General features: G+C 42.1%; 1 protein-coding gene and 1 long non-coding RNA gene across 2 annotated transcripts in view; one reads left to right on the top strand and one right to left on the bottom strand.

Annotated features, from left to right (window-relative positions):
- Window positions 1-1,178: 1,178 nt before the first annotated feature.
- The window catches only part of LOC144245914 (uncharacterized), a 31,991-nt gene continuing 10,770 nt past the window's right edge, over window positions 1,179-22,399 (top strand). The window contains exon 1 of the long non-coding RNA XR_013339493.1: window positions 1,179-1,194. This is a non-coding gene — a long non-coding RNA (uncharacterized LOC144245914). The remainder of the gene's footprint in view (window positions 1,195-22,399) is intronic.
- Window positions 4,275-22,399, bottom strand: part of FAM124A (family with sequence similarity 124 member A) — a 41,291-nt gene continuing 23,166 nt past the window's right edge. Inside the window, exons 3-4 of the mRNA XM_021526591.3 lie at window positions 18,781-19,520; window positions 4,275-9,786 (exon numbers count right to left, since the gene is read on the bottom strand). Coding sequence (XP_021382266.2) covers window positions 8,989-9,786; window positions 18,781-19,520 — 1,538 coding nt within the window. The 3' untranslated portion in view covers window positions 4,275-8,988. The remainder of the gene's footprint in view (window positions 9,787-18,780; window positions 19,521-22,399) is intronic.

Genomic DNA, 22,399 nt, shown 5'->3' with positions numbered 1-22,399 from the left:
CGTCGCACGGCACGGGCGCCCCGCGGTCCCGCAGCTGGGGACGGCGTGATGCTCATACCGACCGGTCAGCCTTGGCGGTACCCATTTCCATCGCCATTTCATTATGCGCCCTTAACTCGGCAGTTTTCATTTATGACTGGCAGATTGGGTTAACGGCCTCCACCTACCAAGCTATTTTCCCATTTTATGCACCATATATTCAGGAGGAAAGGGATTGAAAAGGACGTCTGATTAAAACGACAGCCATGCCTTGATGCAGGAGGCTGGGCCACAGCCATCCACAGGGCATCCTGCCCCTGCACAGCTCTGAAGCCCTCCTAAGACTGCCTTTCTGTGGCCAAATTGAAGCAATACTGTCTATCTGTAAACTGCTAAAAAAAAAAAAAAATAGCAGCAGTTTGAATACTGTTCTTGAGCTCCAAGGCCAGCCCAGCACTGTTTGAGTTGGGTCCACAAGCTTCAGAGATGCCCCACAGGTCACTAGCCACAGCACGCTGCAGCCGGCCTGGCTTCCCCCCTGGACTGCCGCAGGATCTGTTCAGCCAGCTCACTGTGCATGGGGCTGTTATCTGAACTCAAGTAAGGACTGCGCCCAGCCTGAGAGGTGTTTTTACAGCATGACCCTGAGAGGCTGAGTTTCATGCTGTGCTATGTCCAAGGGAACATGGGGTGACAGGAAGATGCAAAAAGCCCAGTGGGAAAGTGTTGGAGACAGAGAGGCCAAACCTTGATGTAGCCTCTTCCATACTGGGGACAGTCCTAGGGGTGAAGGGCACCACCAGGAAGTGTCTTGGTGAAATCTGCTTGAAGTGGTCCAAAACAGAGACAAGCAATCAAACAATCCAGTGTCTGAACCTACTCCTTGTCCCACTCCCATTTACCTCTGAAGAATATTCCTCCACAGGATTTATGCCTTAGAAGGCTGCAAGTCTTTCCTCCACAGCTATCTCCCAACCCATTGGTTCCTGAGCTCAGGGGAACAAAATCTTTCCCAGCTGCTGAGGCAACATGGCCCAGAAGCCTGCACTGACTTCTGGAACACAAGGTGCTCAGTGAAACTGTCTGGGTGAAGGCTGCAAATAAATGTGTCTCTCTTCTCATGCAGGGAATGAATTCAGTGCTGCTCATTGCCCTGAGCTGCTGTGGAAACCTGGGGAATTAAGAGAAATTCAACAAGAAATCTGACAAATTCAGGTAGGATAAATCCATTGGTAGCACAATGTAGCAGTTGGCCACACAGTGATCTGAGCAGTTCTTGGCTCAAGAAGTCTGGGCTCTGTGTAAATTTAGCAATTTGCACTATGCCGAGTCCTGGAAGCTAGGAAAGAATGCCACAGGGAGGATTGCTCTGTACTCAAATGACACCTGGGCTCAGATGAGAGACAAGTCACTATCCAAACAAAGAGAAGTTTGAGGATATTTTTGAGGAAGAGTCAACATGGTTTTATAAAAGGAAATCGCACCTCTTAAATCTATTTGGTGCTTCAGAAGGCATCAACAAAGAACAGTTTTCCAAAGCCCTTCATCAAAGCCTTTACAAGAAATCCTGCTGTGATGGTTTAAGAGGTAAGGTTATGTGAATACAGGGCTGATTAAAAGGCAGGAAACAGAAGGTAGAAATAAATAGCCAGCTCTGACAGTGGAAGGAGGTTGGCAGTGGAGTCATGCAGGGATTTGTACTCAAGCTTACATTGCTCAGCATGACTTAAACCTGGAAAAAGGGGGGGGTTTGTGAGATGGGATTTTGTTGAGGTTATTAAGCACCCGAGACAGTAAAAATGATGAACAACTGGGGAAGCTAGAGAAAAATGTCACAATAGACAGCAATTGGGCAATAAAAAGGCAGATGAAATTCAATGTAGCTAATTCTAAAATTCATTACATCTCAAAAATATAGTATTTTACATACATGATAGTAGGTTCTCAACTGACTTTTTCTTCTTGGGAATTGGACTTTAGGACTATGCAAATATCTATGAAAAGGGTAGCTCAGTGCTCAGCTGCAGCCAAAGTAGAAAGTTCCATTACTAAGAGAGAAACAGAATAAAATGGATAACACCTTCAAGCTGTTCTGAACACTCACACAGTGTATCCAAAAACTATATGTATTTATGGACCCTCTAGTTCAAAAAGCACACAGCACGGAAAGGTAACAGAGGGGTAACAAGAATCAATAAAAGCATGGAATAGTTTTCTTATGAAGAATGAGTTACTGGCTTAAGACTTCTCAGCTTGAGAGGAAAAACAATAATCTGATTTCTGCAGTAGTGAACACATGCACTGTTTGAAACTGCTTCCTAAGCCCTTTGTGAGGTGGGACTCTCTTCCCAACACCTGGATAGCTCCATTCTGTTGGGCAGATGGGGTGGCCAGTGCCAAAGCTCAGGCTGCTGAACCTGAAAATCACTCCTGGAAGACCTCGGCACTCTCAGGATGTAAAACCAGATGACTTAGAGATATGATGAGGCAATTGGGTCCAGAGTGTTCATGGCTGGATACAGGTTCTTTATGGAAGGGTGGAAGACAGTGATGAGATTCGTGCTCTAATCAACTAAGTGGCACAAATTTGTGCATGTTTGTGGGGGAGCAGAGGGTGAGACACTCAAGAGCTCATGGGTCAGGAGAAGATAACAAAAGGGATATTGTTGTGGGCATGTCCCACAACGCAGTCAATCAATAAGGAAAGACAGATGAACCTTCCTTAAACAACCCAGAAGTTATTCAGGACAGACTAGAAAATTTTCTGTCTGTAACTGGAAAAATCTGCCAACTGGAAAAACTGTCTCCAGTCACAAGGTTGTCACTTGTATCTGCCATGCATCTGTATCTAGCAAAGTTCTGAGGAGAAAATTACTAATCACACTAGAAGTCTGAGTCAAGGATGCAGAAAGCTGCACATACACAAGCCCACGGGGCTGGATGGGCTAACCACTGACAGTGCAACAGAAACTGGCCAATGTGATGGCCATGACCTATACACTGAAGGGCAGGGCTGCCACTCACAGAGAGAGACCTTCACTGGCTGGAGAAAGGTGCCAGTGAGAACCTCAATAGAAGCAAAGGGAAGCCCAGCACCTGGCATGGACTAACCTGGTACAATCAGCACAGGAGGAAGCATCTCCTGGCTAGGGAGTAGAAAGAGACCTTGGAGTCCCAGTAAACAGCAAACTGGACATGGTTAAGCAGGGCAACCTTACAGTGATAAGGCCAACAGGATACTGGATGGTTGAAGCAAGGGAGCTGCCATCAGGTTGGCAGAAATTCTTCTTCCTGGCATCTGAGCACTCATCATCCATATCCATACATTTGTGTAGAGTTTTGGGATCGTCAGTACCAGAGTGATATTGACAAACCTGAGAGAGTTCAGAGGGTCAGGGAGTGAGAAGACCATGGCTGCAGGAGCAACTACAGTCTTCCAGCACCTAAAGAGAAGACAGAACCTGGATTTCTAACAGGTGCTCAGTGAAACAAGAGGGAAAGATCACAATTTTGGACATGGGAAATTCTCAGTGCACATTAGGAAGCAATTCTTCACCATTACAGCCAGTAAACATGGTACACATTGCCCAGAGACACCATGACATTGCCACCTTTAGATATTTTCAAGTATGACCCAGTAAGGTCCTGAACAACTTGATTTAACTCCAAAGCTCAAGGCTTCAGCAGCTTTGTGCCTGCTTTCAGCAGATGTTTTGGACTAGATAATCTCCAGAGGCCTCTTCCAACTCCTGATGTTTCTACAGCTCTGTAAGTGCCATAAAAACATATATAAACCCCGTAATGTTAAACCATAAAAACCAAACAAAGCCAAACCTACACAACTTTGCATATACAATGTAATCCTGACATGCAGACGTGTCCCATGGGAGGAATAAAGAAATGCATTATAGGTAACAGCACACACTGATGAAAATAAGAGGAAAGGATGATTATGAGGACCAGTGTACATCAAACAAACCCAGATGGGATTTGAGCATGCAAGATTACCAATATGTAATATCTATAAGAAGATAACTCACAGCTCCTATTTTATCCTTCAGCCTTATTATAGAAAATTATTTACAACACCACAGTGAGAATCAAAAGACCCAGTCTGCATAGGCAAACCTGAGTCCAAAAAAATACTTTTGCTGTGTTTGTTTTGTAATTATCCCACCAACACACACCACCAAAAGCTGTAGAGCCTGTGGCACTGCAGTCACTTTGCAGCCTAGTTAAAATACTCTGTAAGTCTGCAATACTTTATAAATGAACACACAAAAGGTTGTGTATAATTGACTTTTCATCTCTATTTTATTTCACAAAAGCAGTGCATTCGGGGGTGAGAAGGAGAGAAAGTTAAGGAAAAACCTGCAGTTCTCAAAATACACTGTTGATAATTTAACCAAATCAATAGTAAATGCCATGAAACTTGTGCATATTCAAGTCTCTGAAGAGATAAGCCCCTTCTTAAATAATGGGAAGAGAATTAATGAAGCCTACCTTCAGTGAAACACACTTCATAGTCTGCCTTTTTATAGACAGAAAGTTTTCTGTACATTATCACCTCTGTTTTTCCTGACAGTAGGACACTTATCTTTTTACAAGATTTGGTTACAAGCACCATCAATGTAAACAATTAAAACTTTAATCTCTAGTTAGATATCAGTAAACAGAACAGAGACAGAACCAGTGGGGACAGTACAAATGCAGAGTCTGTGGACACTAGTTTGGCTCTCTTCCCATCAGGATTAATGTGGCAAAATCTGGAGCAGAGATGCTTGTGGAGCTGCTGGTTAATAACACACACAAACTTCATGACTGACACTTGAGCTGTCCTGTGCTTCCCTGTGGACCTCCAATACCAGTGCTTCCTGCTGCAGCAGGCAACAGCCCCCAGATGTGATGGACTCCTTCCAGAGGCATGTCTTAGCAGAAAAATGGTTCAGAGCTTCCTCTTCATCAAAAACCCCAATCAGCTTTTTGTCAGGAGTGTTGGCATGATGCCAGGATCAGACAGCTACATCAGCTCAAACGAGTTTTTTATTTCATATCCAGATCAAATGTTTTCTGTATTATTAAAATATTGTGAAAAATACCATGATTCTGGACAGAAAATGATGAAGCATAAATTTAAACCTGTGGATGCTGACTGTCCTAGGCATCACTGTTTGTATGGTGAAATGCAAGCTGATGGAAAAAGTGGCTAGTCTGACTTCATAGTGTTTTATATATATTTTGGCAGGGTACATACAATAACATGGGGATACAACTTTAGATAAATCAGGTTCACATGTTCCAGGGAAGGATTTGATCTAAAGGTCACAACAGTCAGAGGAAAGACTGCGTGGGGTCTGAAGGAGCACAGAGCAGGTAAACACACCATGACAAATTCTTCATTAGTGCTATTTTTGGTTCCAGAAAGAGAACAGTTTACCCAAAACTGCAGAAAGCCTAAACAGTTTTAGAGGGCAGAAGGCTGATACTCTTCTGTGCTCTTTACCTTAATAGACTTTCCTATTTATTCATTGTCTATAGCACAAAAGAAAAAGTCTACCCTTGGTAAATGCTATGATAGCATCTCACAGAGAGGAGACTTGGACTTCATTTTGTTGCCTTTTCTCCTGTGTGAAGAAAATAACAGCAGAAGGAAAAGCCTTGACTATCCTTCTGGCCTCTTCTGGATTCAGGCTGCAGGTTCCTCCCCTAAAAACTGCACTAATTTTCCTCTAGATTTTCTTCCAGCATAATTTGTAAAAACCCTGCACTTACCGAAACAGGCCAGAGGAGCGGTTCCACTTTTTGTAACTATTATTTACAGTATGGTGTGCTTTTCCACCTTTTTTTCACCCTCCAAAGCAGAAATTCTTTTGCTTAAAATTACCTGGCAATACAGCAAATATCTTTCTCTGAAAATGAATTTTTATTCCATGCACCACAATGCCATCAGCATTTACACCTGTATATAGGTTACATCCAGCATTATACACACACCTTTTAACATCATCCCCAGTGGCTCAACCAGAGCTGTGATCAGTGACACTTGTCAGCCAAAAATACAACTTTTCAGAATACACATAATAAAATTTGTTTATATGACTTAATTCCTGGTGAAGGTATTTAGCTGTCATATTAGCAGCTTTTCACTTACTTTTTTTTTTTTTTTTTTAATACCAACTTAATTGGAACAAAACATGTTATCAAAAATGCATATTTTAAAAACATCTTCTGAAAGCCAGAAAATCTGACCTTTTTTCCCTTTGGGGAGAGGTATTCAAGAAGAAATAAGTTTTATCCAGAAAGAAGTATGCTTGCACTGGAAATAAGAAGAAGAAGTTTCTGCATTAATTATTTTTAACAGAAAAATAATAACCCATTAAAAGCAGGGAGCTGTCTTTTATTTGGGTCTAATGGTGTAGCAATATATAAAAATGCTGTGTTATCTTTCTTGGTTTGTATTCCAAAAAGCTCAGCTGTACTGCCTGAGTTAGGAGTAGCAAACATGGCTTACTCAGGTTATCACTGTCTATACAAGTGGTTCAGAAAACAGACAGAGGGCTCCCTCCTAGCTGAACAGGATGGGCTTTCTAGGTGAGGGGGCTGAAAATGTTCTCTAAGGTTTCCCTTTTGGCACTTTCTGCATCCTGGTCTGTCAAAATATACAATGGAATTTCCTCTTCTCTGGGGAAGGAGTGACGCTTCTTCTGAAGAAGTTTCTATAAATACATTGGCAGCAAAAGGAGGGCTAAGGAGTCTCCATTCTTTGTTGGATGCACAGGGCAGCACATTGTCAAGGGATGAGGCAAATACTGAGGTACCTAATGCCTTTTTGCCTCAGTATTTAACACCAAAAACAGCTGCCCCCAGCATACCCAGTAATGACAGCTGGAAGTTAGGGATGAGGAGCTGAGTGAAGTCCCCATAATCTGTGAGGAATGGGTTAATGACCTTCTGTCCCAGTTAGACACACATCTGTGTGCCCTGATGTGATGCACCTGAGAGCATTGAGGGAGCTGGCAAAAGATCTTGCCAAACCCATTTCAAGCCTTTTCCAGCAGTTTTGGTTTCCCAGAGAAGTCCCAGGAAATTAGCAAATGTGATGCCCATCTACAAGAAGGGCTGGAAGGATGACCTGGGGAACTACAGATCTGTCAGCCTGACCTTGGCACTGGGGAAAGTCATGGAGCAGATCATCCTGAGTGCCATCATGTGGCACGTACGGGACAACCAAGGGCTCAGGCCCAGCCAGCATGGGTTTATGAAAAATAAATCCTGCTTGATCAACCTGATCTCCTTTTATGACAAGGTGATCCACCCAGTGGGTGAGAGAAAGTCTGTGGGTATTGTCTATCCAGACTTTAGGAAAGCATTTGAAACTGTCTCCCACAGCACTGTCTGAGAGAAACTGGTTGCTCATGGCTTGGATGGGTGGACTCTTAACTGAATAAAACTGGCTGGGTGGCCAGGCCCAAAGAGTGGTGGTGAATGGAACTAAATCCAGTTAGTTGTTGGTGACTGGTGGTGTTCCCCAAGGCTCAGCTCTGTTTCACATCTTCATTGATGATTTAGATGAGCAGATTGAGTGCATCTTCAGTAAGTTCACAGATGACACCAAATTGGATGGGCGTGTTGATCTGCTGGAGGGCAGGAAGACTCTCCAGAGTGATTGTGACAGGTGGATCAATAGGCTGAGGACAGTCTTGTGGAGCTCAGTAAGATGAACCAAGTGCTGGGTCCTGCACTTGGGCCAAAACAACCCCATGCATTGCAACAGGCTGGGGGAAGAGTGGCTGGAAAAGAACCTGGGGATGCTGGTCAATGGCCAGCTGAACATGAGCCAGCATGTGCCCAGGTGGCCAAGAAGGCCAATGGCATGGCCAGCAGGACCTGGGCAGAGATTGACACCTGTACTTGGCACTGGTGAAAGCTGCACCTTGAATCCTTGTGTTCAGTTCTGGGCCCCTCAGTTCAGGACGGACATTGAGGGGCTGGAGCATGTCCAGAGAAGGGCAATGGAGCTGGTGAAATGTTTGGAGCAAAAGTCTGATAAGGAACAGCTGAGGGAACTGGGATTTTTTAGTTTGAAAGAAAGGAGGCTCAGGGGTTAATGACTCGCTGATCTCTACAACTACCAGAAAAGAGGTTGCAGTGAAGTGCGGGTTGGTCTCTCTGCCATATCTTCAGTGCAACAATGAGAACAAACAGCCTTAACTTGCATCAGGGGAGGATCAGATTAGATATTAGGAAAAAAGTCTTCAATGAAAGGGTAGTCAGACCTTAGAATAAATTGTCCAGGGATTTGGTAGGGTCAGTGTCTGGAAGTGTTTAAGAGATGACAGGATGGGGCACTTGTAGATATTGTTTAGGGGTGATTATGGTAGCGCTAGGTTGTCACTTGGACTTAGATGATCTTGAAGACCTTGATGTTTGTGTGATTATGCCCCACCTCACCACTGCCAGCTTGGAAGTTTGGAAGGAAACTACTTTGTCACAAAAAACTTCTTTCTTGACCCTACTGGGGCTGTGCTGCTGGGACCTGCTGTGCTTAGGGCTGCCTTTGGAATCAGTGAAAGAGAAGTAAGACTCCTTTATTTTCCCACCTTTCCTGAGTTAAGGAAATTTCTCAGAAAAGTTAAAGCAGTTTGGTTTACAAATTAGTCTTCATTTTCTGCCAAATTAAAATGGAATACTATGTGTCTCTTCTGGCATTTCCTCCACCATCAGTCCAAGGGCTGGTCAGAAAAAATCCACCTTGTGCTGCTGTGCAAAAGCCTCTGTGCTGATCATATCCTCCAGTACAAAAACACAGGTTGCAATCTCAGACTGCTTTACTTTACCCCATTTAGGAATGCCAATCCCAGATGGTTCTGAGTATTTTCTTCAAATATTTGACACACTTCTGCATCACCTTCTCCTCAGCAAGGGACCTCCTGTAAGCTCAGGGTGGACCCACTGCTGTCATTCACAAGTAGAACACATTTCCTGTGGAAGGTGTAAGTTAGAGAAACCTCAGATGTAAAATTCTTCTTCACTGACTGGTGAAGCTGGGCAAACATGATCATCCAGATTACAGGGAGCTGCTCTCAAGGGCTGTTTGTGTTGCTCAGAGAGAGATGCTGACATGAAAGAGCTGGAAGACCATTCTGAAAGAGAAGGCAGTGAATCATCAGCTGACTCAAAAGTATTGCACATGGCTGATAGAGGCCTTCCACCTGTGGCTGCCTGTTTAGCCCTACTGATAGTTTGTTTCTGTGATGGAAGAGAGTCTTCCAACTCACTGCAAAACCCATTAAGGGCAGAGTATGCAGAAACCACAGATAGGTCTGAGAAGGATAGCTTCATCCCTGTGTCCACATCAGTCTCTTGGGCACCTTCCAAGTCATCAATGTTAAGCTTGGGGCTGCATTTCCATGTTTTTAACCTGGTTGCAGGTGACCCAGTGTTTAAAAACTGAAATGGTTCACTGAAATGAAATGTCTCTGGCGCTGAAGAGGAGTTCACTGTGGGCAAGCAGAACAGAGATTTGCTTCGTTGAAATGACCAAGAAATGCTGGAGGCACTCCTGGATCTGCACGTGAAGTCTCCTGGATCACTGTCTCTCAAGTCCTGCTGGGAGAAACCAAGATAATGACCAAGGCCATTTGTGTGATGCACCTTTTTTTGACCCGTTTCTTGTGGCTGCTCAGAGACAGATTGGTGGCTCTGAGGAAGAAAGGCTGGCAGAGTGGTGAAGTGGGAATCTGTTGACACAGATGGATATGGTTGCTTCTTCTGCTTTGCAGACTTCCTACACCAACTGTGTGTTTGCTGCAGTTGGGAGAGGGAGAGAAGAGGATCACATTAATACAAAATTGGCAGTTTTACAGCTTTAAGTCTCCATTGCTGAGTTGCTACTGCAAATAATTACAAAGCAGACTTCAGTCAGTATGCTTGCAGCAAATGTTTCACTGCAATAACAAAGACAAACCACCCTGCCAAAATCCCAAATATTTACATAAGGAGCCTCAAAGACAACAAGAAAAAACGGTAGAGAAGCCTTGCCTTGTGGGCTGAATTACACTAGCTTGAATTTCTTGCTTCCTATTGACTTATTCAGATTCATTCATATTCTGTCTTCCAACATTACTACCTTAGTGGACAGCTTAAGAAAAAAATTAAGAAATGGAAAAAGTATATTATATAATTATAATTTCTCATTGCTTCCTTACTTTTTTTCTTTGTTTTTTTTTTTTTTTTTCCTCCTTTAAAGCATCAGAAAGCCTTTAGCAAGCATGTGCATTCTATCTTCTCAATGGAAATATACTTACTGTCTCTTGCACATTTTCTTCCTTACCTTGTTAGCTCTATTAACAAGCTCAGAGTGACATTACAGACACACATTCAGTTTGCTTGTAGATACCTAGACTGAAGACCCAAACTCATGGTTATGATCCCAATCTGGACCTGAATCTCAGTCTCAGTTGCCACCAGATACTCAAGCATTTGAACAGGGAAAGCAGCTGTGACAAATGATGACCCAACATCCTTCTCAGGAAAGAGCTGGAGCAAAGTGGCTTTCTTATGGAACTGATGTCTGGTAACTGAACTGTGTTTGAGCAATTGTAAGGTTTCTCACCTTTGCCCTTATTTCAGTGAGGCTTTTAGAAATCGGCCTTTAAAAAAGTTTAATTTAAAGTCTTCTTAATAGAATTTCTTGCATAATACACAATGCTTGGTCTCTGCTCCAAAAGGGACAGGAACTAATGGGACAAAGTGCAAGATCATACCCTTGAGAATAAACAATAATCTCAGCTATGGACTTGTCTGTTGGAAAGAGGAAAGGAGAAAGAACTGGGTATCCTGATCTCTTTCTGCTATTAAAGCAACAAGGTTGTGACAACATGGTGTTGGGCAGTCTTAAGTGAGTTGTACAAAGCACTTTGGACAACACTGTTATGGCCTCAGCTGGAATACTGCACATGATTCCAATCACATCTGTGTGAAAAAGAATAAATTTGAACTGAAAATTATGGAGCCACAGGAAAAAAAAAAAAAGAAGATGAACTATCCATTAAAAAAAATCAGAACCACAAACTAATAAAATATTTCTAATAACAACAGAAAGAGAAGAGTCTTCTGGGGTGAGTAGTGGATAAAGACAGAGCCTGCTTATTTTATCAAAGAGATTATATGACATGACATAAAGAGCTGAGACCTGGCAACTAAGGAGGTTCTTTGTACCCAGTCTCTAAAAGAGCTCCATACACTGATGCTTCTAACATCTTGCTAGTGCACATCACATTGTCTTAGTGACCCAGATCTGTCATAGCCATATTCTGCTTTTATTGAAGTGATTCTATAGACAAAAAAAAAAAAAAAAAAGGATTTTTTTTCTGCAAAAAATGCTTGGTTCTTTCATGATCTCTTACTAGAATTTATAGGACAGCCGAAAGTTCATTTAGATGCTGTAGATGAGTAAATATATATATGTATACTATATATATGTATGTGTATATATATATCTGTAATAATGTGTGTTAATTCATAGCCTATTTCTGTGTAATATAGTAAGCTGTTTCCCTTAATGTCATAAAGAATTATATGAATGAAGACACTGAGGACAAAAGAGTCAAATATAATGAGTCAGTTGTCAACAAAACATTAGCCAGAAATCACATTAGACTTCTACAAATAACATTATTTTATTAGTGCTATATGTGAACCAATTTGTTTTAAAATTACTCTGCAAGATAAAAAGTTTGTCCACAAAGAAAATACCAGCTATTTCTTAACTAAAGACATTTTTGGATAACTCAGAAATAAGAATCTGACATGCTGAAAGTCCACAAACAGATCACTGCATCCTTTTGATGTGTTTGACCAAGAAAACACTCTACATTATATTTTGTTAGCATTAACAAAAGGGACTATTTTTTTTTCTCTGCAGCAACTCTGTTATGAGATACATGACATGAACTCAACCACCATGCTCAATGAATCAATTCCCAAAATCATTTTGGGAACAGATCCATCCTTGCACTGCAGAGAGTTCCAGGGCCAGTACCTTTACCTTGTGCAGGCCACACCACCTGCCTACCATACGTATGTCAGGCAGAGCCCACAGACATCATAAATAAGATTTAGCTGTCTAGTTAATACAGACAGTGGGGTCTGGAGAGTAATTCAGCTTTCCCTGAAAAAAAATATTGTGTGTGGTTAGTTAGCTGAATTGTTTTCTATGTCCTTGGGCTGTACTACAGTGAGAACACACACTGTAGCTGACAACCCACTTTAGGTAAGATGTTAGTTTTAGGGTTTTGATATTTTAAACCTTTTTTTTCTAGTTATTTTAATGTTCATGCAGACAGTAGAGGTACTTCATTTTACTCAAAGTATTTGCTGTTAATCTTCCTCCTGGACCACAGCTCCTGGTCAAGCCCAGCTGGCCTGGCAGGAGGTAATGGTGGATGGTGGGGAGAAGTGAGCAAGCACAGCCTGCCCCCAGAATGGCTGCCTGCAGGGCAGATCAAGCTACATCACTAATACAGCTTATTTCTGAACAGCTGTTTACAGGAGGAACTGTTCCCCTTGATAATTTTTTCAGATTAGTTAAGTTTTAGAAGACCTATTTTCTAATGCTGCACTTCATTATATGGACAGAAATGTGAAATAATGGGGAAATATTATTTTAATACTTTAATCTTAAAGCAATGCATCAAGAGACTTTCCTGGCTGTGAGAACACCACACAGTACAAGCAGCAGTGGTGTACTACAGGTAGAACAGTGTACCAGAGGTAGCGTGTCAGAAGCTCCATCCCACAAAATACTAGTGAATAAAGATTACAGGCTAATCCTGTATTGCAGAGAACTGGATTATGTGGACTAATAGGACTTTTCTATATCTACATTCTCTAACATGTCAGAGATCACAGAGGGAATTCAGTGGTTTAGCCAGGATTAAAAGTCAGGCAAAACTAGCTCCTTGTCCTGTGCCAAGGCCAGTGACTATGCTCCCCTGTGCCACCTTCGGATGGAACACCAAGTGCTGCACGCAGCCTGTGCACCCATGTGACCGCTCCTCTTCAGATTTTGGAGGAGGCTTCTCTGCCTCCTTAATCCTGCCACTGGGTTTGAAAACAGCTGCATATTTTCTGAGGTCTTTTCTTTTTAAATCCTCATCGTCAGCCTTCTCACGGCTTGCCAACACTCTCAGCACTGCCTGTTGCCTCCCTGCTGCTTGGCAGAGCCCTGCCTGGTACAGCCATGCTGCCTGCAGCAGGCACAAGCACCAGGGAGATGCCAGGGAGGGCGTCGAGTCATCTGAGAGGATAAAGACACAATGCAAGGTGACACGTTGATTTTGACCAAAATTCCAAATGCAGGGAGGTAGATTTGTCAGACCTTGCTGTGAAGATGTGCAGCAAACCCGGCCACTTGCAGATTAGCTCTCTAACAGAACAGATTTTTTCATCTGGCGCTAATCTGCTGCTCATTTATAATCTCTGCACAAATCTTTGTGAAGCCTGGAGGGATTTAGAGCCTTTGTGTTTTACAATGGGCTGCAGAAGAATTTCATGATGAATATCTGGGAATGCTATAAACAACTTTGGGTGAACCTTTCATAAATGCACTTTCAACTTGGGCTGCCAGCACCTAACAGAAAAAATCCGTGAGTGTTGCTGCAGTCTATTTTAAGTTATCTGCTTTTTAAGAAAGCAGATAGAGATCTCCTTAAGCATTATCTGCATTAAGAATTGCCAGCAAGGCTTTGCTGAGGTCAGTACCCAGCAAGCACAGCAATGACATCACCATCTCGAGCCCAGATTTTGCCTGCCTTGCTCAACAGGAGTGCGATGGTGTTTGTTTAATTGTATTGAGACCAGTGGAACTGATCCAGAGGAAAAAAAATCAACACGAGTAAAAGTGACAGAGATTAGTCTTCGGTATCATCATAGTAAGTCTTACTTTAAAGGCAAATAGTCAGAAGCACAGCATTTCAAAAAGGCAAAATGCACAGATTTGATTAAAAATTGGACCTCTTTGAAAAGCGGCTTGTAATGTGTTTACAGAAATAGAAAAGCTGAGTGCTTTGTAACACAAAATATATTAATTCTCAAGAATTTTTGCTGGGTGTATAGATTTGTAAGAGATCCTAGTATGCCATAGAATTTGACTGGATAAAGTACCTTAGGCTGAAGAAAAACAAGTAAAAATCTCTTATATGAGTTAGGGACCAATTCTCTATGCTCCCCCAAAAACCAGACATTAGCATTAAGGACAACTAAACACTTATGTCACAAAAAGGTAAGGAAAAAATAGAATAAAATATTTTGTAAAACAGGTGACTAGTATTAGATTTCCAGATTAATTAAATCAGTTCATGGTACCTCCCCTGAGTGAGTAAATTTTTGCTCTGAAAGTGTCTTTTTCACCGCTTTCAGAAGAAAATAAATACAATTTATATAAAGGTGCCCTGTACACGTCGTTGCCTGTCGTAAGACATAGAACAGTTTGGGTTGGAAGAGACTAGATTGCATAGCTACAACCCCTCTGCCATGGGCTGGGACACTTTCCACTAATCCAGGTTGCTCAAAGCCCCATCCAGCCTGGCCTGAACACTGCCAGGGATGGGGCATTCACAACTTCTCTGGGCAACCTGTGCCAGAGGATGCTTTTCTTGCCTTTCTTCCTCTTTGTGCTCAATTCTGCTCTATCTGCACTATTATGTATAATAATGCAGCAAGCTTGAAGGTCTTTCCTCACCTCCATTTTCCTTCCTGCAGACCAAACTGTTCTCTGAAAAAGTGCCCTTTCTTTTCCTGTTTTTGTCTTTTTGCCTTCTCTGACCGTGGTTTAGCTGCCCTTCTTTCTCTTTTCCACTTGTATGTAACTGAGTCCTCTTGTCCCAGCTCCTTGTGTCAGTTACGGCCACCACCTCTGCTCCCAAAACATGACACCATTTCTCAACTCAAGATTACAGTTGCCCCATACAGATATGAACATTGGCTGATTAATTCAGCAAATCAGCTAAAAAAAATAATCCCTCTACCTCCTCATAAGCTGTGATCTGTTAACATTTGCAGTGTTATTTCAAGGATGCCTTAAAAAGCAACACTAGGCAGAAAATAGCCACCTCATAAACTGCACAGGGACTCTCTGGCATGTAAAACAGCAGCAGGTCCTATGCTTAAGTGCTGAGTCTCTGCCTAGGTAAGATATTAATTTTTCTGGTGTTCACCTTCCTCCTGGGTATGTCTGCATGTTCCATCTCATGCAGAGTGGCTAGGAAATTATGCCAAAACATTATTTTACTTTTCCTACTCTATCCAGAGATGTTATCATAATTTAAAGAAGCCATCTGTGCACTTTCTCCTCTCTGCTCAATATCCTTACTTCCCAAACATGCACGGCCAAGCCAGTCCAATCAGTTATCAACCCTTCATGCTTCCCACTCTGCATTGCCAGGAGTGTAAGTTGATTAGCACTTCATCTGTCTCTGTGTGGATTATGCCCAGAGGCAGCCAAGAATCTGGACAAGACCTATAAATCCAGCAGTATACTCAGTATACGAGTACATGGTATATTCTTAGCTACATGATTTACATATTCTTTCCACTTCTCTGACAAAAGCTCCCCAGTGCTCCCCAGTGCTTCTGCTTCTGGGCTTAGCTCTGGTCAAGCAGTGTGGGTGTTTTCCCAAAGGATGCAGTCATGTTCCTAAGCCTTGCCCCTGCTCCTGCTCCAGCCACCTGGATCCTTTACATCAGCTATTATATAGCTGCAACCTTGGAGCAACTTGCCAATGTGTAAAAGCTACTGTGACAAAATAATTCTGAAGGCTTCCCTGCAAATGAAGGAAAAGTTTCCTGGCATTAAACAGATTTATCTTACCCATGAATAACTTTGTTGTCTCTTGAACTGACTTTATCTAAGCCCCTTGATAATTGCATTTGCAAAATGGATTAAGAACATGGATCAATCTGGTTGGCAAGTATCCAAGTCCCTGTCAGGACAAGCAAGAGGTCATATTTCTTTAGCTTAAACATGAAAGTATACCCAAGCTTCAAACTTTAAACACTGCCTGCAATTTAACAGGGATGTTAATCAACCCTTTTCAGTACAATTATTTTTAAAAAGCTGCAGTGTCTGTATAAAGTAAACAAAACCATTCTGATGATTACTGTCAACTGATATGGAGACTGAAAAGTACTGGGAGGTCATTGTTTAAGTTTATATAACTGGGAAGAAATCAAAGTTATCATCAGTGCTGGGGCATGGATAATATTGCTAATAGCAACTCTCTGTAAGAAGTCAAAATATAGTCTTGTTACTTTAAAAGGTAGTTACTATAATTGCTTTGAACTTGAATTAAATGAATATAAGTAGTCCATGGATCACTAAATCCAATGTTTCCTATATCCCAGCTTTATAATTTCCTATATCCCAGCTTTATAATTTCCTCTCTCTAACTGACCATTCTGCCTTAAATTAAGGAATTAACCTGCTTGCACCTGCTGGGTGGCTGTTATGTAGTTAGCAATGAATATGTACTAAAATCTATTTATTGGCAGGTTCTTGTTCCTGCATCAAAACAATCATTGAGTAAATTAGCCTTTTCCTGCTCCTGCTGTTTATCATGTGGTCTGTCTTCAAGTCAGAGCTCTCTTCAGACTTACTTTGGTTTGGCTCAGGTGACCCTACTCTTCCAGTTTCCATTTGCAGGACTGTCTCTTCATTCCTCTGCATGGGGTGAGCCCTTCCCTGCCCCTGCACCTTTCTGAGGTCACCTTTCTGGAGTCCAGAGCTCAAGACAGGTGTGGCCCTTGGGACCCTGTGCAACTTCCCATCCTTCCTATGGTGTAGTAACTCTGGTACCCACCAGAGAATACAATTTTCTTTCCATGGTCAGGTTGCACTGATGGCTGTAGGTATCTGAGTAACAGGAAATTTTCACTTTGATTTAGCCTTAGAGCTCCACTTCTATTGTACAGATTTGCTTAAAACCCATATACCAGGACCTAATTTTCACAACTTTAAAACAGCATAAGTAAGATCCAAAGTCTCTGTTTTCCTTCCACTTTGCATATACTAAACTTCTTTTGCTTCATCGAACTTCCGGAGTGATAAATGCCTTTTCTGTAACTTCATTCTCATTTGCCTTTTTGTCCTCCTGTTCAGAATCATCATCCTCACCAAAAACAGAAATGAAAATAAATTGTATTTGCAGACCATACTTAGGCAGGTTTCTGCTCTTCTCTTTTGGTTGATATGGCTAAAATCTTATTTTGATTTTCTTTGCTCAGCAAGTCTTACTTTACCTCTGTACTGCCTGACATTTGTTACTTATGAAAATTTGCTGAGTTTAAACCAAAATCCCTATTTATAAGCCCTATTTTTTTGTTTGTTTGTTTTTATCCCTCCCTTCAATTTGCTTGAAATCAGTGTAAGGTCCCATAAACCAAAGTTATATCACATAGCAGAAACCTCTTGAGAAAGAATAGGGAAAAGAGGACATAGGTGATTGTAGTTGCTGTGTATAGGTTTGGTGATGACTTGGCAGCTTCAGTTTGCAACTTAGGCTAACACAGATATGCCTGAAGTGCAATCAGTAACCCTGACAAATTGGTGACTCTTGCCAGATGGGTAAGGAAACCGCCCTCCTCAGCCCTTTACAAGTGTTCTTCAGCTCTGGCATGGGATTTCTCTGATGGTGGCATCTGCAAAGCAGCACCAAAAGGTTCCACTACCACCTGCATGTGACTCACCAGAGCAGAGATGCCCTGTCTACTTGGAATTTCGGCCCCAGGAACTACAAACCCAGAGGCACTGTGCCACACAGGGTTGCACACACTTCTCTGCATGCTGTAGGTCTGTACAGAGCAAGGATGGCACCCCTAATGCGCCTTCCACAGAAACAATGTCAGGCAACTGGACAAGCCACATGAATGAAATTCACTCCAAAAGAATACCCTTTGAAATCTGAACAACATCCTTATAAAGGTGAAGGACTGTGCTCCTTGATTTTAATGTAAGAGCAATAAATACCTCTGCAGCGCAAGAATGCACATTAACCTGGCTCTGGATTGCCACAGATACCCCTCTGCAGGGCAGGCAACTATTAGGAGTTTGCTGCTTATCCTTTTATCTCCCTTGGATGTGGTGTAGTGAAGCAGAGAATGCTGATATATTGCCCAGATATGGTGCCTACAGATGTCCTAACAAACTCTCAGGATTCGGTCATGAGCACTTGAGATTAGTTCAAAAAGAGAGTCTGGGAATGTCTCTCTTAGGCTGCTCATCAGGATGCATTTCCTTTCCTTCATCACCTCTCTTTCATCCTGATAATCACTGTGTAAAAGAGAGATGCAGTTTGTCACCCAGTGATGCTAGAAAATAATGAGTACCATCAGGACTTCTGCTTGTCTTCCATAAAAGTCTTATAACCGAGGGCTATTTTAAAACTCCATGTCAGTTCTGTGCCCATACTTCATATAAAACTACACTCACCAGCCATTATTTCTCCACTTGGGCTCATAATTCCTTCTCTCCTCATTTTTTAAAACTGCTATATCATCTCACATCACTCTTAGAATAAACTGAGGCTGACTGATATCTGGCTAACATCATTCACTGCTTTTGTGATCAGTTACACAACACAGCAAGGTGTTTCAGATTTTTTTCAGCAGTACTGTCCTGGCTCCTGCTCCAAGGATAGAGCAAAAAAACCAACCAACCAACAAAAGGGCAACTGCCAGTGCAGGGAAAGTTTTCCTGCACAAAACCAAGAAATGTACTTCTATTTCCCTGTGTACTGAGTTTACCTGCAAAAGGATCCTGTTTCCATCGTGGTCTTCTGTCTGCCACCTGCCTTCGCTGATGGGGCTGCAAGGGTTGGGCAAGAGAGGCACAAGCTGCCCCACGTCTTTTACTCTGAACTCCAGCACGGCTGACTCTGTCCTCACTGGAACTTGTCCCTTCGGGAGCTTTTTTAAAGAAAACTGAATGTCTATTTCCATGTTAGAATAGACAGGAAAAACACAGAAGTCCGCTTTTTTCTGACACATTGGTCTTTTCAATATTAACTCATACAATTTCAGAATGTCCAAAAAATTCTCATTCTTGCAGTATATGGTGAAGCGGATCATTTCCTTCCCGTAGTGCACTGGGCGAATGGCCCACAGAGGAGTCTCTGGAGCCAAAGTGTAAAAGTCTTGGCTGCATGGCATGTAAGGGAGGAATTTCCCATGCAGGAGCTCTGTGTGGTGGTAATGCCAAGGTGGCCGCTGAAAAGTTTCATGGAGCTGCAAGATGGTTTCTTCTCCATATTCCTCCTGCAGGAACAGAATGACAGCAAGGGCTGGCTGAGAAACACCAGCCTTGGCTGGCTTCCTGCGCTTCCTGGGCACTCGTCTTTCTGAGACCCGAAACAGCTGGAGGTCTGGATGGATCCAGGCTAGAAGCTTATCAATGGCCTGCTGAAGAGTCATGGATTCACCTGGGTCTGTAATAATATGTACACTAACAAGGAATGGGTCTTGTGTGCCTTTCACAGAAAGTTCACCTGAAATATTAAAAAAAAAAAAAAAAATTCCTTTAAGATTTGCAACTAAGTTACAACACTTAGGTGATCCTTAGAGGAGAAACAGTCTACTCAGTCACCGTGGGCTTTTCTTTTTCTCCAGCTCTCTGAATCTCACTTGTAGTAAACAACAACAAAAAAAGTTCAGTGATATAGCAACCAAGAAAATAATCAGAAGGCAGAGAAAACTTTCATCAAGCATACCATAAGAGCTGCTGTTTCTCTGAGATAGCATCCAAAAGATGCTAGTCAACATGCATTTATTTCTTAGAAAAGACCTGTTCCATACAGTTGAGAGGTAGGAAAGACAAAAATACTGGCGTGGAGTGGAGGTGTAAGGGACAATAATGACGTGCAGATGATAAGAATGATGAGAGCGTTCATCCTATCTTACTTTCATTTTTGCCAACTGGCTCAGGGCATAGAAATCACACCATTGAATTCTACTCTGTCACCCTGACACTGAAGTTTGACACAGTTAAGTGTTTTATGTCCTGGAGGCAACTTTTCTGGTAAATAAGGCAATGTTTGTAGAGAAAGGTAGTATCTTTTATTAGACCAACTGATACAGCTGGTAAAAAAAAGAAAAAAAAAAGCAGACAAGCCTTCAGACACACACGTCCTTCTTTAGGAAAATATATCACTTGTCCCTATAAATCCTACACTGTTTATATCTTCAGACTATCAGGACTGTAACACTACTGCTTCAAGGTTTTCTTAAGATTAGGGAAGACCTGTAAAGGGAGGAGGCACAAAAAAATTACACTTACTCAGGGGAAAAAAGAAACTTCTAGTTAACCTTGGCAATGTTCAGAGGGGCTTTATCTCTTGTTTGTCCCTGGAACTTCTTTGAGAGCCCAGCAGACCAATGACTGGGTAGAGGTCTAGAGAGAAATTGTTACTTTGTTCTGCTGGAGTTATATGCCGAAAAAGAGGCATGGTGATCCAAGACAGTTTAATAAATTAATCAAGTAACCTTGATATTTTTGCTTGTGTGGTATTCTGAAACCACCTCCGTGTCTGAGACCCTGAGCTTGGGCACAAAGCCTAAATGTGAGAAGCCTTAGAAAAGCTTCCCAAGCTTTTCATTGTGCAGACCACATTTAATAAGGGGATTGTCTCAAAGGCTATTCCCCCTCCTATTAGCAATCAGTACAAACCTCTCCCTCCTCCCTCCTGGCATCAGAACAACATTCTTGTGATACTTCACCAATTGCTTTAATGGAAAAGTAGCTTTGTGCAAGTAATGTATTTTAGTTGTCTTTCAATATAGGATAGCTGCAAGACCCAGAGAAAATTTAGATGCAACTGTATAGCTTTGCAGACAGAGATGACTGGTAAACATGATGTCAGCCTCAGTTTAGAAGCTGCAGAAAGATATGGTATGCAGAGCAAATAGCAAACGTGCATCTTGCCTAGGGGAGATAAAGAAAAGCCAAGTAAGTAATCAGAAATACAATTACAGCAGAGTTCTCGTATCTCTGCACAAAATGGGTGATGTGGAGTGACTTTGTCAGATAGCTAATGGAAGAAAAAAAAAATTGAAGCAAAAGATGAAACGGGGTCAGTATGTGGCAAGAGGCTTTCCTGTGGCAATTATTACTGGTAGGTAATTCTTTGAGATACCCCCTGTGGGTAGTCACAGTGTGGGAGAAAGACAAAAAGGGCGTGGGGGGAGATCCTCCTGTGGTCGTCTACATCAGACAGCAGAACAGGAAGGAAAACAAATTGCAGAGGATAGTTAGTGATCTAATAAAACCTGAAACCTGATAATGACACAGTCATTCATTTTCTAAGGCTTTTATAAGGGTTCTATTTCAAAGGGACAGAAGATGTTCAGGTTTTTTCTCTCCCTGATTCCTTTGTTATACAAATGCTATCAAAGCCTGCAACAAGTGACAGGCTTGATATTTATGCATATAAATGACTGCAGCTCTGAAAGAAGCCTGGGCACAACAATGTGAAGCACAGAGCCATCATTTCTGTCAGCTTCTTGCTCTGCATTGAAAAAAAAAAAAATCCCGGAGCATGGGTTTTCTAGCCTCCTGTTGCTCAGCATGGTGCATGGACACTGAATGGCTGAAGCATTTTTGAGAAGTGGAGCCTTGTGGGAGCCAGTGGCAGCATTAGTATTCTGCAGCCCTCGCTGCCTGTGCCCGTCAGCACCAGATGCTCACAGAACCAGCCTCGGAGGCACAGCACAAAGCCAGCCTTAGGAGCCAGAGTTGTTTGAGCTAGCAGCAACTGTGTGACTGCAACAGATCAGTACAGAAAGAGCTTCGGTCCTATTTTATGTTAGCACAGATGCTTTAACATGTTTCATTACGTGGCTTCTCTGCTTCTAAAATGGCAGCCCTTTCTGTTTGGGTAAGAAAAAGAGAAACTTAAGCAGATATATGAGGCAAGGAGAAACCTTCCCTCAGAGTTGCAAATTGTTTCTATGTTGCTAACAAGTCTTTTTCCTTCATCTGACAAAGGAGGAGAAACAACACCATTTTTCATGATGCAGCTCAATTTGCCCTAGGGCAAATTGTTACAGAAGCAAATGAAAGCTCTGCATATGTATCAGCCTTCCTGTGTTACTAGTTAATCCCACAGAAAATATCAAAATGCTGAGGCATCTATTTGAAAATAAGCTTCCCAGTTCTCACAGCTATTACATTTTTTCTCTTCCTATGACAGAAGGGGATTAGGTCTCTTTGAGTTGGCAAAGCACTAACTTTGCTAAGAGGTAATTACTACCAGGATCGAAAGAGTATTTTACAATTCTAAACTTTTTACTCCTCTGCTCGGTACTATTAATCACCCATGAGAGGTTAAAGCAGTCAGTCAGCCCAAATGCTGTGGAGCTGTTACTCTTC

Source organism: Lonchura striata, chromosome 2 (genome assembly GCF_046129695.1).
Source record: "Lonchura striata isolate bLonStr1 chromosome 2, bLonStr1.mat, whole genome shotgun sequence".
Lineage (NCBI taxonomy): Eukaryota > Metazoa > Chordata > Aves > Passeriformes > Estrildidae > Lonchura > Lonchura striata.
Note: the sequence above shows the minus strand (reverse complement) of the source record. Positions and strands in the feature narration are given on the sequence as shown.